Source organism: Pelobates fuscus, chromosome 5 (genome assembly GCF_036172605.1).
Source record: "Pelobates fuscus isolate aPelFus1 chromosome 5, aPelFus1.pri, whole genome shotgun sequence".
Classification (NCBI taxonomy): domain Eukaryota; kingdom Metazoa; phylum Chordata; class Amphibia; order Anura; family Pelobatidae; genus Pelobates; species Pelobates fuscus.
The window spans coordinates 153222428-153240615 of record NC_086321.1 but is presented as its reverse complement, the minus strand read 5'-3'; the positions used below and the strand labels follow the sequence as shown (position 1 = coordinate 153240615).

At 40.8% G+C, this 18188-nt stretch overlaps 1 protein-coding gene across 1 annotated transcript; it reads right to left on the bottom strand.

Moving 5' to 3' along the window:
• Nucleotides 1-260: 260 nt before the first annotated feature.
• On the bottom strand, nt 261-17637 carry LRRC75B (leucine rich repeat containing 75B). Its single transcript, XM_063454517.1, has 4 exons — nt 16816-17637; nt 16391-16519; nt 2854-2966; nt 261-2097 (listed from the first exon to the last, which is right to left on the bottom strand). The coding sequence occupies exons 1-4, from the start codon at nt 17062-17064 to the stop codon at nt 1620-1622; spliced, it is 969 nt and encodes a 322-aa protein (XP_063310587.1). The 5' UTR covers nt 17065-17637; the 3' UTR covers nt 261-1619.
• Nucleotides 17638-18188: the final 551 nt, after the last annotated feature.

Sequence of the window (18188 nt, the reverse complement as noted above, 5' to 3'; positions counted from 1 at the left end):
ATTTCTGCAGTGATTAATCTATTGACACATTAGATGCGTACGATTCTCTTGTAATCAAACTGTACAGGAAGTTCAGTAGCAGAAAAAAAAAAGTGAGAAAGAACATCTGGCTTGCCAAGATTATCCATCACGATTTAATTTATATTTTGGCAGCTTGGTCTGCTAATGGCTCTTATTGGATTACTCTGTGAGAAAACTATTGTACCGTTTCACACAGGCACACAATTCTGACAAAATCCTGACAAATGGAATGTTCACAGACGTGTGTATAACTGTTTCTCTACCTTGGCATGATTTTTTTTTTTTTTTTGCATACTCTGGATTTGTATTGGATTTCTGTTGCCACTTAAACTGCAATGTTTAATAGTAATGATGCAATTCTAACAGTACATCTCCTAGTTCAAAATAATTATGGCAATCTAGATTTATGTTTGCCACTGCCAAATAAAAACTGCAGTGCTCTGATTTCCTTTAAAGGGACCCTAACTGAATTTAACCATATAACTCCAAATATTTGTCAGTAAATGAGCACAAGTCCTACATTTTGTTATATAACTCACATCTGCCTCAGTGAAGTGAGTCACAGCCTCACTAAGCAACTGAAATAGTTTTCTATTCATCTCCAGATTTCTGAAACCTTCAGAGCCGTAATGCTCACCATTGTAACTGTGAATGGGTCAGCTTTGTTTGTTTTAAATGGATTTTGATAACCGGCCAAGTTGCTAAGGTTCTGTCTGTCAGTCACAACAGCTGACGGACTGGCAGTTTACATAGCAGTCGCCTGCGTAGCCCTGTTACAAAGCTGTAATCGTTTGTCAGACTCATCAAGAGACGTAGTAATTGTACAATATTTAGTTTCATACAAACAAGTTAAACAACTAATTTAATGCATATTTGAAGGTTGAACAATATTAGAAAACCCCCTTTAACATTGCAAAGTCACAAATGGCAAATTACAAGAATGTCCATTCTTCTGCTCTAAGTACAGAGGTTGCAGATTGGCGAGATGTTAAACGTGTGGCACCCATAAATCGTATGTGTAAATCATCCTTTGTGTGATTGAAAGTTGGATACCTGTAGGCACTGCAATTTACTTAAAGTCCATGGTGTATCTGTCTCTGCAGACGTCAGTCCATTATTTGAGTTTATACTCTATACTATTAACCAGTGTACTGAGCAAGTTTATTTCTTAGGGCGTTCCAGACATCCCTTTGCCTTTGCTTAACAATCATGCCACATTAGGATAGCCGATGCTCCCTCCCTTGTTTCTTGGGTACCCACTCCCTTTCCTAATATTCCTGACACAGCAGGTCTGGCTCTGCCCGTCTGTGATTCCTGGTCCCTTTTGTTTAGAGATTAGAACAGGCGGTGATGAAGCAGGAACCAAGCTCTCATGTTCTCCTGCTTGCCTGCCATTGGGTTCTTCATCCAGGCTGTACAGTTAAATGATTCCATGGGGCATCTGTGTTTTGCAAATTCCCTTGGTGGATGAAGGCAGGACTGTGGTAGAGCGAGTGTGAGACTCACTTTCTGCTTTATTTAAGTTGGTTTCAACAGGTGTGAGGAGGAAAAGTAAGGGGATTAAGTTACTATCACCATGAATGCTGCTGCCAGGGATTTCACCTGTCCCAGGGCAGCTGTTGAAAAGGGATAGGAAACCCTCCCTCTGACATATCACCATCCTGAGCTTCAGGGATGGTAGGAAGAAGATTCTGCTGGCACAAGCGTCTCCTCAACCCCAGGAGCAGTGGCTGTGGCATGGAGCAGATATCTACATTATTGCCCAAGTCCATCCAGCTCAGTGAAGGAAAGTTGGCACTATCCTTCATGGCTTCACTGAGTTCCTTCAGGGTGCAACAGGAAAGGCGATTCCCATTGAGTGCCAGGTGCGTGAGGTTGGTGAGCGTTGCAAGAGTGGGCAAGACCAGCTCCAGAGTACCATCTGTGAGTTCAGTGAAACTCAGGTCCACACTGGTGAGACTGTCTCCTTGATTCTGCAAGTAGAGGGAAACACGTTGTACATCACGGGGGGACAATGGGATACCAGACAGATCCAGAGTTTCTGAATTTGGCTTCTGCAGCAGGCTGTTCTTCAGGCTGTTTAAATGAGACCAAAACATTTTAGTTTAGGAAAACTGAATAAGGAACAAGAAAAATGTTTGTAAACTAAATGCAACAAATGTCATCAACATTTCCTGCCTGTAGGGTGTGCATCTCGAAACTAGTTTATAGCTGAAGAATCATTATCATTATTTTCAATTGTTATCTTTACGACTATGAGCTCATATAGCTATTGGCATTCCAAACATGATTTTAGATAATCTCAACAACAAAAGTCATTACTTAGGAAATAGTGCCTAAATACTTGACTCGTGTTATTGATAATTGACCTTTGTAATTGTTATGATTATATACTTAGAAATGCTTCTGCTATTCCAAGAAACTGTTCTTTCAGTTTGCACATATCCACCGTTACAAAAATATATTGAAATACACTCTGGTTTTAATTCTACTTCCACTCTAAAGCCCTGAATCCAGCAACACTGGTATATAATATTATTAGCATTTAAAATTGTCTGTTTATTTATCTTTTCATATGTTAATATGCATAGTGAGTCAAATAGCTACAAGAATGGATATTTCACATATAAGCTTTCCCTTCCTGCACCTTGCTTCCTCTCCTGCAACAGTCATCCAAAAAAAAAGACCCCAAAAATCCTCATTGAAAACTATTCTAGCAACCTACTTTTCTACCCTACCCATACCTTTTTCTGGCACTACACCCCACTCCCTCTAGAATGTAAGCTTATGTGAACAGCGCATTTCTTATACCCCCTTTATTGCCCTTCATACCATGCTAGGCTCTTCCTGCGATGGAGGCTATGCCGATGCCACTTGGAGTGTGGTGTAAGATGGTATAGAAGTTGTCGGCAAATACGGTCTGTAGATTTCATTTGGTCATGTTCCTATGAGAAATATATGCATATATGAGAGTGTACATTTATGTGCCCAAAAAAGTATGTTGTTCATAAACACATAAAATTGCACTAGAAATTGTACTGAATCTCAAATAAGAGTATTGAACAACATATTGACGGAGAAAATCTAGCTATACCACAGGCTACAGTCAATAAATGTACAGTATCAATCTGTGATCAATCTTTTATATCCAGATAGAAGTCCAACTTTTATTCGTAGAGCAATATGGTTACATTTATGAGCAATGATTAATTTCTTATTAACACAGAACCAAAGAATTAATTGGGGTGACTTTCTCTATTTGAACTCTCCGTTTTAATTGCTGCATTCGCTACTCTTCACTGAGTTCATTAAATTGCAATTCATATCATACTTGCTGTTGTGCTTACACTATTGTAGTTAAATTGCCTTTGTTACCAAAATTCAGTATTTGAGAATTAAAACTAGTAAAATGATCTTTGTTCTTTTGATGAAATGATAAAATAACGAGGGTGTAGCAGACGGTGTCAGGGCTGTCCTAAAAGACTGTACTATTATTGTAACTCATATGTTATTTTTATTCCTATGGTTAAAATGTATTTGGGATTCGTATAATTGTTCGGTAGTTTTCATCCATACTCCATACGAATGTAAACTACCGAACCCATAGACCACCTCAGAGAGAAATGGGTACCTTATTAATTGTTTACACTTCTCTAACCGCAGGTTAATTGGTACTTTAGTGCAGTATCTGCACTAAATCGCACGAAAATCTCAGTGATGTTTGGTCGTCGAGTGTCTGGAACTCAAATCGGACACTCGATTACCCGAACACCGCTGAGACCTCCATAGCTCCGTAACTCACGAACGGGAAGGCAAATCAGTCTCCCGTTCGGTAGTTTCAAAGTACCGAACAAGGGGATTCATACGAATCCAAGATTAATCGTGGATGGCAATATTTAATGTGTATTTTAAATGAAAAAAGACTAAAGTGAAGTCGGGTGTTCCATTCAAGTTGGAAAAGAGATGGACCCCTGTTTCACTGAAAGATATCTCTATGAAAAATTAAAGTAAATATACGGTATAACCTTTATTAGGCCGCTTACGGACAACACACAAAAATTATATACAGTGAAGTGATGCACTCGTGAAAATACAAGTGAATTAAAAGCTGAGTAAATGCAATGTGGATATTGTCCACAGGTATTGGGAATGGCAGTGGTATCTAGATTGTAGTTAGAGTATAGAGTACAGTATATAGTACAATATAAATTTAAATCAGATGTCACATACACCAAATTCCTCTAGAGTTAAATATCCACAGTCTGTAGGACTTGACAAGTATTTCGGCTAAAAGAGGTGGGATTGCACCGTTAGGCTGAGGTGAATTGTCTATCAGTACTATTGTTTGTTACAATCAGAAGTGGTACATAGGAGACTGTTTGGTCACTGAAGACCGTAATAGCAGCCCCTATGTATATACTCATATATACACAGTCACATAGACTAGGTCAGTGAATACTGTCTAATATCCAAAGTTCTCCTTGTAATAGTATACACTAAAAGGGAGATACATTTGGTAGTAGGTAGATAGCGTTACACTGGGTCAGCACAGTAGTGAGGGGGAGTATCTCAGAACAAACAGTAGGGGTATATCGTGCATAGGTATAGGTTTAAGGGTAAAGGGATGGTATAGCCAGGTCTATCCAAAAGTAAGTTCAAGTAACTGGTTAGGCAGAGAATCCCATACACAGGCTGAAACTTGCCAACCACCCCACTAATCCCCAGATATAAAGGTCATATAGTCACATAAACCACCTAAATAAGTTATAAATAATACAAAAATAGGTTCCTCACATACTGCTGCTTCAAGGCAGCCTAGCGCTTTTAAAGACAGCTATCTAGCTAACTAAAGAAAGTAGCTTATTACAAAGGCATCCAGTATCAACAAGGCTTGCATTAATACTGCTGTTAAAAGGAGTATCTCGTTCTGTCTCCTGTCAGTATTCAGTATTACTGCTATAACCAGCACTGAAAGGGTGCAGATCTAGTGCTGAGCTGGCTCCAAGGCACAATTCAATCTGTCTCCCCTATTCCCTCAGTGCTGCTGCTGCAAGCCCTATTGTGCAGGCAGTCTAATACTGCATATATCTGAATGTCCAAATGAAAAGATTGCTATAGACAGTGTTAAATCCCCCACAACCCTCAAAGGGTGGCCGTTTGCATTTCTCAGCGTTAAAATAACCGGCAAACGCTCGACGCGCGTTTCGGCGTGATCACACGCCTTTATCAAGAGCTCCTGGTACAGCTGTAGGGAGGTGAGTATATACCGGGTGGGAGTCCGCCCAGCGCCAGTTTACTCCAATCGGCGTTAGCTGGGGAGTGGCTAAGGGCGGGATTACAGCCCGGTCAGATCTGTTCAGGAACAGTTATCCGGATGTCGGGTAGCTCGTTATTGTTTGGCCATCACCATGGTGATGTAGCCGATCTTACACTGTGCGCGCGCAGAATAGATCATGCGCCTGCGCAGAGACTTAAGTTCAGCAGCCCGGTCTATGGACTAAATACAATGGAACAACACAAATCAGCATACTATGTATATGTCATAAGTAAATGTATAACTAAAAGCTATATAGATTTCCTGACTTTTTATATATATATTTCCTTAGATACAGGGGGTCCGTCCATTTAAAGGGGCAGGAGGGTATATGGAAAAGCAAACAAATATAGTTTCATACAGAACCTAGTCATTCCACTAAACCCTCCCTAATTGTTGTCAAATCATCCCTGTTTGGACCGATGTTTTATCGTTGAATAGTATGGTATGGCCCCCAGTTTTTGTATGTTCCATAAAGTTGATTCGGTTGAAGGGGACCCAATAGATCACGGATCCACCATGTATAGTCTTAAGATCGATCATCCGGACAAACTACTTTCATTAATGAACAGCGGAATGTACACCTCAATTCTATGGTCATAATCTCCATTGGATTAGACCAGTACCAGGTTAAGGTATAAATACCATAAAAATATTACAAAAAAGATCAAGGTATAATCGTAAATATCGTGTATGCAGGTCAAAACAGGGAGGAGGTGTATATTTGTGGAAAATTATATTCATATAAACATATTTACATATTTACATTATTGTTACTGTATATATTCATGCACACGGTGCTTGATGTGGCGTACAGAGTTCATCGATGCCTCAATGTAGTTGTATATTATATACATTTATATTGATTTACTCAGTCGGAGAACGTGGCTGTGTCTAAATTGTTTAATGGGATCACCCACTGTAGATTTTTCCTAGTGGTAGTTAAAGGTAGTTAAATGTATGGGGAGAAGGAAAAGCCCTCATTCAGGCCTTTAGGGCTCAGGGATTTCAATTTGTATATCCACCTACATTCCTTTTGGCGTAGGAGTTTATCGAAATCCCCTCGTCTCTGGTCCCTCTTAACCCATTCTAGGCCACAGAACCTAATATCATGAGATATACCATCATGGACGTTTTTTAGGTGTCTGGAGATCGGTGTTTCCATACGATTTTTAGGGGATCTAACGTGTTCCTTTATACGTTCCTTGAACGGTCTAAATGTTTTACCCACGTATAGCATTTTGCAGCTGCAGGTAAGGAGGTATACCAAGCCAGCTGTATTGCAGTTAAAAAAGTGGGTGATTTCAAAGGTCTGTTGTCCATCACTATCTTGGACTTGTTTCGAATCTCTTAGGATGTATTTGCATGCAACACATCTTCCGCACTTAAAGGATCCACAGGGGGGATTTCGGCCCAGCCAGGTCGTTTTATTATGTTTTATTGAGAAATGGCTCGGTACCAACACATCACGGAGGTTTTTACCTCTACGTGCTGTGATGGTTGCTCTAGGGCTGAGGACGTCTTTCAAATGAACGTCTTTCAGGAGTATAGGCCAGAATTTCTCTATTGACTTTTTCACTGTGTCCCATCCTGTGTCAAAGGTTCCGATCATGCGGATGGATTTATTTGGCAGCGTTGGTTTGGGTTGATCTGAGATAAGATCGTCTCTGTCCATTTCAAGGGCCCTTTGGTATGCCCTTTTGAGGCATTTATTCGGGTAGCCTTTTTCCCGGAACTGTTGTCTCAGTAAGGCTGCTTTGATCTTAAAGTCCGATAGATCTGTGCAATTTCTACGCACCCTCAAGTATTGTCCTACCGGTATACCCTGTTTCAAAGGTCTGGGATGAAAACTATCCCATCTCAGTAGTGCATTAGATGCTGTTGGCTTCTTGAACAGAGTTGTTTTCAGGGAGCCGTCTGTATTAATTGATATGGTTATATCCAGAAAATTCAAGGTTTGTCCCCCAAATTCTGTCGTAAATCTGAGGTTCTCCTCATTGACGTTCAGTAGGGAGACAAATTCATTGAATTCTTCTTCCACTCCCAGCCAGACAATGAAAATGTCATCTATATACCTGAGCCATGTGTGTATTTTCGGTATATAGACAGACAGGGTATTGGATTTCATGACTTGTAACTCCCACCATCCTAAATGGAGATTGGCATAGGATGGCGCACACGCCGTGCCCATTGCCGTCCCCCTTATTTGGTGGAAGAATTTGTCGTGAAAAAGGAAATAATTGTGAGACAAAATGAAGTTTAGTAGTTGTAGTATAAACTTGGTGTGGGCAGTATGTTTTGGACCTCTCTGGTCCAGGAAGTGTTTTGTGTGTTCAACACCTCTTTCGTGGGGAATTGAGGAATAAAGAGCCTCAACATCCAAACTACATAGCTTCGCTGTCGTTGGTAGTCGTAGATTTGACAAGAGGGACAGTGCCTGTTTCGTGTCCCTGATATATGAGGGGAGTTGTTCAACAAAAGGTCGTAGTATTTTCTCAATATACAGACTGCCATTCTGTGTTAGGTTGTCAACACCTGAAACGATAGGCCGCCCAGGAGGATACTGTGTGTTTTTGTGGATTTTCGGCAGGCAGTAGAAGGTTGCTATCCTGGGACAACGGTTCAGAATGAATTCGTATTCGTCCCTGGACAGCAACCCCCCACTGCGGCCTTCATCCAGTATCTCCTTGTACTTGGTTAAAAATGAGTTTGTAGGGTCGGTCTTTAACAGCATGTAGGTTTCATTATTCCCTATGACCCTTTGTACCATGTGTTCGTAGTCAGATGTGTTCATAACTACCACATTGCCCCCCTTGTCCGCTGGTTTGATAACCAGCTGTTCATTATCTTTGAGTGATTTCAGAGCTGTTTGCTCTGCTCTGGAGAGGTTGTCATTGGGGAAGGAGTTGAAGCAGTTACTCTCTATGCCTTCAATCTCACTTTTTACTGCTTCTAGGAACAGATCCAAATTCCTAAAGCTCGAGAAATTAGGAGTAAACCGGCTTTTGGGTTTTAGCTTGGTGTATTCCATAGGCATTTGAATGTCACTCTCATCTAAGAGTGATACTAGTGTGTTCACTAGTTCTAAATCTTTACACGACAAACCAAGAGCTCTAGATTTTTTCTCCTCATTGATAGTATGGTACTTGTGCAGGGCCAGTTTACGTACAAATAGATGTAAGTCCTTGATCCACGTAAATTTGTCAAAGACAGGTGTCGGTACGAAGGAGAGTCCCCTTTCCAATACTTTGATGTGGTGTTCATTTAGGGTAAATGTAGATAGATTGACCACATGTGGTTTTTGTACAGGGGAAGGCACTGTCATTCGATTCAAGTTTAATATCGTCTCCTCCGTGCTCGCCCTCTCCCTCCCCCCCCCCTTCCCTGATTCCTGGATTGATAGCGTGTCTGATAGTTGGGAATGTCGTCTTGTTGGCCCATGGCTAAAAAATTAACGCCTTTTTTAAGAATACTACGGGGGTTGCTAGTACTGGGGGTTATGGGAGTTTGTATTTGGTCAGAGGGTGTGCTCTGCGTGGTGGAGTCAGTATCTGATGAGTCGTACTCTGAGGTCAGATTGTTTTCAGAGTTAGTTCTCATGCGCCGATTTGGAAACTTGTATACATTCCCCAGTTGGTAATCTTTGAGGTCTCTCATGTATTTCTGATGTTTTCTAAGTTTTATAGAGTCTTGGTACCTATCCAGGTTATTTTTAAGTTTATTCTCTAAAGTAAGAAAGTTTGGCTCGCTTTTGAACACGTTAAGTTTATCAATTTCTTCATCTAGCTTTTGGTTGACGTTACCTAATTTTTCTTTTTCAAAAGTACAGATTATCTCCATAAATTTCATTGAGCATGTTCCAGCTGCTAACTCCCACTGTTTAGTAAAGTCAGGGTTTTCATTATGGGTTGTTGGAATATTACGAACCCTTAGGCCTCTAGGGATCATTTCTTTTTTGATGTAATTATCAAGTGATGAGATCTCCCAGCATGTTTTGATTTGTTGCTTATAGAGCTTGGTGACAGAATTAAATGAATAGTAAATATCAGTTGGGGTCTGGTTCCTTTCCAGATTCTCATTAGAGAACACACTCTCTGCGTCCCTACACCAGGTATTGAAGTCCTGTTTATTTGACAGAAAACCTGCCATTCTTTTGATTGAATTTTGATTTTTTTGATCAGTAACCCAGGTATTGAAACCTAAAAATTAATTATAATGTGTATTTTACCTCCCGAATGAAGACCGACCGCAGAGCCAAAACCTATAGAAATCTTTTCGGATACCACCTCGTGTGCGGTCGGTCAAATTATACCCTCCACCTAACTCCCGAATCCCTGGACCGATCTGGGTGATTTTTGGATATGTTAGTCACCCAGATCAGGGCTACCAGGGGGTACCCCCAGGATTATTGTAACTACTTGTTTTAGGGTACATTCAGAACTGGGGGGAAACTACAGTATGTGTAATGGGATTAAGTGTCATACTGAGGGGAGGAGATGTGTGGGAGGTAACGGTTATACTATTGGTTACTGTCCTAATTAATGTGAATCCCTCCCTTGCATGGGAGAATGCTTTATAAGGAGACTGTGTGGATTAAAAGTCAGTTCTGTTCCTGATGCTGTGTGTCGTCCAGTTGTTGGGAGTGCTGTTGGGATATTATTGGATTATTTTGTCTGCTGGAATTACTACTCTATGGATCTATAATACTTGTTCCTGAGCCTCACTGGGATCTATAGTGGAGTTTACCTGTGGAATATCAGGCCTCCGCTACAGAGGCTATGAATATATTTTATTTTTTTCATTTTGGTGGCAAATATCACCTGTGGATGCTATTGACCTTTAAGGGTGTTATCAATTACTATACAAGTTGGTGTTGAAGACAGTAGCTATAAACTAACTTTTTAGCTTCACCCCTACCGATTTGCAGATAATTTATGGGTGATTGTTCAGAAAACATTATCCCTATATAACTATTTGTTAGCTAGATGTGGCTATCTTAGACTTTGACTTGTTGCATGATTATTAAGCATTTTTAGAGATGAGTTTTGAGGCTTAAAAATTGAAAGGATTAGATGCAGAGATTGTGTAATAATATGTTCCAACAATATAGCGCAGCTGATATTGCCTTAGAATTAAGAGAGGGACTATCTCTTAAGTTCACAATTTATTTTTTTCCAGTCCTTCAAGAGCTATATTCACTGAGATAACTGGTATGGGAGGGACCAAATGTAATAGATTTGAAATCTATTTTATGTAAATACCACTCATTACTATATAATTAAAAATCAATGGAGATGTTTTTGTCGTTAAACCCATACCTCACTATTAACAGTTTTTGCCTGATGTGTTTATGCTCTAAACTGGTAAGTGTGGAAAATCGACAAACAAATGGCACATTTCAATATAGCAGAACTGTAGAGAAAATCTCTAACTCCGATATAGTTTCAATTCAGCTATTTTGGCCTTACATTCCTTTTTCAATTTCCTGAGTGTCTCGTGGTTTTACCTTTGTAATTGTCTCTTCTGATTTGTAATTGCTAAATTATTCTGTGAAACACCAGAGGTGTAAAAATAAAGTTAAAAACACTACCAAGTCTGGGTACTTAAATACTGTACTGTATAACGAATAAAATATCATTGACATTTACTAGCTTGGAGAAAAAAAAAAGTTCTTATTATTACTTGTTTGCAAAGCCAATTGTTCTGGATCTGGACAGCCCTGGTTTTAGGCTCCGGTCAAGCAATCCTGGGTTAGTTCCCTGGTATCCTGAATATAGACACACCTGGAAACAGTCCCCAGATAGCACAGTGTGAGCGCATCATCGGACTTGTTCATGTTGTGCAGCGGGCACTAGGACCATGCACAAAGAGCTAACTATTTGCATAACTGTTTGTCCAATGTTCTTATCTCTCCAAATGACACCTGTGAATATTAGGTGTAAATCTTACATGAACAGGCTTGCATAGTGTTGCATAACCAGGCAACTGGCCTCTATAAGTTGTTTACAATAACAGTAGCTATTCTCCCAATGTAGTGGAGACCCCTTGGGTTACTGTGAACTGTCAAATTATGGTTTCCTGCAAAAGGTTTTTTATGGTCAATAGTACAGAACGTGGACAGTTGGTAACTGCGCAATTTTAAAGAGTGGGTCACCACTTTTAATCCATGCACATCAGAAAATGGTTATTTAACAAACTCAGATTTTTTTGTGAATTCTGAATGGCGAAATTGAGGCAACAGTAGCCAAGTTATGACTATTGCTGAGTTGGACAGTTTTTCCAGATCAGCTATTCTTACCTTAATTTTATCATTCTGAATTTATTCTTGAAAATTCACAGTTTAGTTATCAAACCAGTTAGAGTTCCTGGTAAAATGGTTAAATACCACTGATAACAAATAGATTAGGCAAACTCCCTGTCATGATTGGGGTAAAATGGTAAAACAATTAATTTTGTAGCCAAAAGGTTAATGGCTTGTGATTATTCTTATATGTGTTAATCATAACTGCGTATTAATTAGACTTTTGGTACTATCATGTTTGTTGTTCTTCCAAAATTCAGATCTAGACCGCATGTTCTACTTATGCTAGTAACTAGTGTTATTTTTGTTTAGTTAAGAAGATATTGGATTTTTCTGTAAGATGGCCAGGATTTCTGAGGCTGCTGGGTTTTGTCTGTCCTGTTTTATGTCGTTGTTGTTGTGCATTCACCTGGGTACAAAAAATATTCCGAGCTGGCTGTGCCAATAAGCGTCTGTAGGAAAATTGTCCATAGACATGTTTATGGTTTACGTTTTGCAGTTTTAGTGGCAGCAAGCTGATTATTATAACCTGTTTCTTATCAATCCATTTTTCTCTTTATTATGAAGTATTAGGCACTGATGAACCTCTCCAACACATTTACTTAATTAGGAAACAAATGGAGTTGTGAAATAGATTAACAAAAACTTACATGGAGTCCATATCCTGGTGAGGCCCTCCTCCTTCATTTCCACTCCCCATCTGATGTCATGCAGCATCATCTGAGGCCCAATCAAAAGCTTCTCTATGAGAAGCATTTGATTGGAGAGTTTTCCCTGAGCATGCCCTCAGAGCCAAGGAGGGGAGGGAGGGCTTTTGCTATATTAAAAAAAAAAAAAAATATTGCTAAGAATAAATAGAGGCATGGAGGGAGGAATTGAGGGAGTACAGGAGGGAGGAAAGTGCACTATTGATAGTAAAATAAAGAAGCATTATTGAAGACTATCAATTGTGTTTCTGAGTCAGTTTCTATAGATTTTGATTGAAGATCACACTTCAAGAGAATATTTTAAATATTTAATATTTAAAGTTGTGACTATAGCTGGATTTAAGAATGTATGTATTTGTGCCTATTAAAAATATTCTATTTTCTGTCTATCTGTTCTCATTGCATCTTGTTTATCCATCTCTAAATTCCTTTCACAAAATAGCTCTCATTATAGATTTAATCAGGCCCTGTGCACTCTCTGATGCGTATTCACTAAGAACTGAAGTGCAAAATTTTATGCAAAAAATTGTTAATGTGGATAAACTTCTTATCACCTATAATCACAGCTCAAGTATTTTAGCATTCATTTTGCAATTTGTTGTTTAGTGAATAAACCTCCTAAGTCTAATCAGCCCTTTTTGATTTAGCCATTCTGCAATCCAGAAAAAAGCAATATTAAGAATCAGTTGAGTAGGAGGCAGGTGCGGCTAGGGCTGCATAAACAGAAACAAAACTTATTTAACTCCTTAATGTTAGATAATTGAGCAGTGAGACTGCAGAGGCATTATCTATACACCCTAACTGCTTCAATAAGCTAAACTTATTTTGGTGCTTTCCCTTTAAAGCAAGCATGTCAAACTCGGCCCACAGACACACACATACTCACTGACAGACACACACACACACTGACAAACACACACACACACACACACTGACAGACACACACACTCACAGACACACACACACTGACAGACACACATACAAACACACACATACTTACAGACAGACAGACACATACACATACTCACTGACAGACAGACACACACACTCACTGACAGACAGACACACACACTCACTGACAGACAGACACACACTTACACATTCTTGCACACATACTTTACTTTATTGCTTCCCATCTTTTGGAGCCGATGTGGGGCCTCTCCCTGGGGTCCTTCTATCTGCTCCCTTGCGCGGTTTAGTGATGCTGAGTGCCGGAATATGACATTATATTCCGGCGCCCGGCTTCACTACAGACGGCGCGCGCGAGGGAGCATTGAGGAGCAGGAACACTGAGCTCCCTCGCTGGCCCTCCTACCCAGCCGGGTAAGTTTTAGCAGAGTAGGCACCTGCAATGTGGGGAAAGCAAGTGCCTACTCTGCTATAACACCAGCATGTACTCGCGGCTCGCCGGGCCGCAACGATGGTCCATGTGGGCCGCGAGTTTGACATGCTTGCTTTAAAGTCATATCTCTAGATGTTGACATTAACAATCACTTTTTGTAATGTTCTGTACATGTTAATTTCTGTGCTCATCTTTCTAAAGTTTATGCTTTTAAACTCCTCTAATTGCAGTCATCTATTGTTCACCGGATACATCCCATCTGTTGCATCACCATGTACCATTGTGGTTTCCTCATTTATATTTTTCAGAGTTTCATGTTAGCAGAACTGAATATCCAGAGAGATGTTCCAATTAGTTCTGCTCTCTTTACACTGCTCATTATCTTTTGATTCAGACAGCGAGCTCCCTACCATTCTCCTGTGGATTGACTAATATCTTGATGTTTTAGAAACCCATACACTGATTCTAACTCTTATGATCATCATGTTATAACTTTCTGCAGCAAAACAGAGAAACAGCCTTCAAATAGCCTCATTTGACCTAAACCCATCTAAAAATAAATACAACTATCAGTTCTTATCACCATTTTTTGTCCAGTAGTGATGCCCTCACACAGCATTTAACTGTGTTTCCCTTCCTATCCCTACAGTATTGTTCTTAAAGGGTTAGGCCAACTATCATAACCACTACAGCTTGCTTAATAGTATGCTGGTACGACGGTTTGCCATCCTGATCAGCAGAATTATGAAATCCAGCTTCTGCAGGGCTGGAGTTATGGTTCTGGCAGCAAAAGGCTTAAACTCCAAATGTACTGAGTTTCCTATTGTAACACTGCCTATACAGACTCCAGGCACCATGACCACTTCAAATCACTTTAGTGTTCATGGTACTTGGAGTAACTCTTTAAAGAACAACTAAAGTCACTCAGGTCACTCCATGAAGTCACCTGGGTATAATGGTCCTGTCCTTTTTACATTAAAAAAACCCCAAAACCTGCAATGTTTACATTGCAGGATTATATCCACCGCTAGTGTGACTAGAGGTGCTTCCGCCGTACTGACCGAGTAAAATTCGGGCACATGATGAGGAAGCCTCCATAGTAAAGCAATGACTCAATGGTCCTACATGGAAACTTGGTTGTGCACACATCACTCACCGCGCATGCGCACCAGGAACTTCGTGCTTCTCTATAAGGAGCTTTGGATTGAACCACGCTCCGCGGAGGAGGCAATTCCTCGTCCATGACACCACAGGAGGTGAAGAGATATACAGCAATGAGAGAGCCTCAGCAAGTTAAACTTACATGTTCTTAATTATGCTGGTGTCTCTAGTTAAATTCATTACCAACCCATGTCCTAACCCTATTCTTGTTTTCATATTTGTGGATACCATGTATCACATTTTATTTTTTGTTAAATTCTTTTATTTTTGGCCCATTCCACTCATTACAACAGATAAGGAACATGAAGTATTCAACAACAACAAAAAACCTTTAACTAGAGGCCTTACTGCAACGCCTTTATCCATTTTGCTTATTTAGTTTTCCATTCCTCATTTTTTTTTTAATTCCTTTTTCTTAAATGCCTGATATTTTTAAAATTCACTGACACGGATATTTACAAAACTATGAATTATTGGGCATTCAAAATGAATTTCACATTACAGGCCAAAACAGAGGAAATATAAATAACCACATTTCCAAGTCAGTTGTGTTTTCTGTTTGGCTATTTTACTCTAAAATATAGAATTTTATAACAATTTACATTTTAGTGGATAGCCCTGTGAGATTTCTTTTGATGTTTTTTTTTAAACTAAATTCTAAATTTAATAATTAAAATTAGAATGGCAAAATTTAGGTGTTGAGTTGGGAAATTTCTTTATCTTCGATTTGTTTGCCTACATTTTGGCATTTAGATTTTAATTCACTACAATTCACTATTATAGTGATTAAATCCCAAATCCCTGCATGCTGGTGCGTGATATCAAAAGCAATTCAACTGCACAAATGTATGTGTAAATTATCTCTTCTGCAGGGTAATCAACGTTAATATGGACCTCTATGTCTTTGTATTTCATTAAAAATGTAGGGGCTTGCTCACCACTTGTTTGTAGAATGACTATGCTCATTGTACAATGCTGTGGAATATGTTAGCGCTTCATAGAGAATTAAATAATTAGCTAAATGGCCTTCTCGTTGCCAGTAGCTCTGTCCCCCCTCCCACCCCTCATTTCTATGTAGATATCTAAACCTTTCTCTCCATGCTGCTCAGCCCCTCCTGGCTGCTCTCTTGTCATTCTGTATTGTTGTCTGCATCCCTTCCTCATGATTTGCTCTCCTCCTCTTGGTCTGTCTGTCTGTCTGTCTGTCTGTCTCTTTCAGTCTCCTCCCTCGCTGACTGAGTAATGTCCTGAATATTGGCATTCATGGCCAGTCTCAGACTTTCTGGAACATTTTCTCCTGTATGGAGAGGTGGGGAACAAATGAGCCCATCCTGGCTATGGCAGAAATGCTTTTCACACACACACTCCTCAGTATGCATGTAAATATGTGTGTATGTATCTGGCATATGTGCATGTTTTTTTTTTTTTTTTTTTTTTAATTATGGCTTGCAGACAAAGCACCAAGAGTAAGAGTATCTGTGGTTACAGTATAGTAAGGGGGAGGACTGTGTGTATACTATAATATACTACATAAGCACACTCACCTTGCGGGGGCACTGGAGCTCCCTGGACAGGCTCAGGAGCAACTCGTGGGAGATGGGGTCCACCAGGTTCAGGAAGGTGACATGTCTGTACAGGATGTCATTGAGGAATGTCCCCTCCAGGCCCAGGTCCTGTAGATATAGCAAAGGGGAGGTCACCACACCCAGCAGCACACCAAGTACTGTACAGCACAGAGCACACTAGCGCTAGCAATGCCACCCCTGGTCACTGCGCTGTACATGTATTAATTGGTAATATTGATTTATAGCTACATGTATGATAAGGAGATCTTGGCATACACCCTGATGGCACCCAGTGTGTCAGTATTAGGGGATGCCCTGTTCGATGTGGTTATGGTGGAGAGTGATGTATAGGATGGGGTGATGGTTACTGTATCAGGGCTATGTGATCCTATAGGCTCCCTCACCTTGCGGAGCATTCTTAACACCTGCATGGCCCGCTCCTGCTTGTGGTCCCGGAGCAGAGCCTGGATGTCCCTGATCCAGTCTGACCGCCGCACGTAGGGAGCCGGCTTGTTCCTGCGCAGCACCCCGTGGATCCGCTCAGAGCTCAGCATCAGCGATGGGAAGGCAAAGTCCCCCCGTGACCCGGCTACCTCCAGCCCGTCCTCGGGCTCATCCTCCAGGCTGCTCTGCCTGCTGAGCCTGCCGCCCATGCTAGCCTGTTATAAATGCCCTGTTATATGCCCTGCTCCTGGCTGGCACGTCTATAGCATCAGAGCTCAGAGTGTGTACCACTCAGCCATGGACTGGGCATCCAATCCCCAAATACACAGTGTGCCCCACCTCCCCCTCTCCGCCTGGAGCTGTCCGCTCCTGGTGCTGAAGGCTGAGTTCTCACTATATGGAGCCTGGAGCTGTGCAGGGCACAGTCAGATGGTGCAGGACCAGGGTTTAGGTACTGGTCCAGTTCTGTTTGTTCGGGCAGGCTGTCTGTCTGGAGCCGCCTGTCTTATGTTTGTTTATGTTTCAGACTGCAGTGTCTGCCCAATCAGGACCTGGCACATGTGTAAAGAGGGGAGGGAGAGAGTGTGAGTGTGTGTCTAGGAAAGTGGGAAGAGCAGTCCTGTTTGAGGTGGCAATCAATGTGTGAGAGAAGTGGACACTGGGGGTTAGGAATAAAGAGCAATTTATACTTAATGTTCCAGAAGAGCATTCAGCTGGAACCTTCCATTTGTTACCATGGTGACTGCTCAAATTTTAGAATATTGGAGGAGGAGGTTTATCAAAGTGATCTAAAAAATGTGTCTTTCATTTTTGGTCTGTAACCAGTTTGTGTATATTAAAGGGTTCTAAAAATGGTCTGAATGTTTGATGTAATTTTGTATTCTTAAATTCTGCCCTTGTTTTGCATAATTTTTCTGCCGTTTGCGGTATTCTTGCGAATTATTTCAGGATGAGTTTTTATTTGCTTGCTGGGATTCCTGTGTCCAGGAAACCTGTTACAGTCAGTGAAGTAGTTTTGTCAGGTATTTTTTCAAGAAACTTGTCACTGTGATGGTGTCTTGTCATACTTGCTGTGACATACCGCCTGGCACCCCAACTGGGTGCCTCCGCCAGCAGCTGCTTCCTGGTAATTGCGAGCACCATGAGCACCACACTGGAACACCATAACCACTGTAAACCCCACAGCTTAGTTGGGGTCTCGCTGTCCTCCACCCAGCCTACACCCAAGACCAAGATCCAGCTTCCAGTGGGTAGACCTCTCCTAGTCCAGAGAGCGAAGCAGGCTGCTCTTACAAGAGCAAGTGTTCTAATCCAAGGGAGTATAGTGATTATA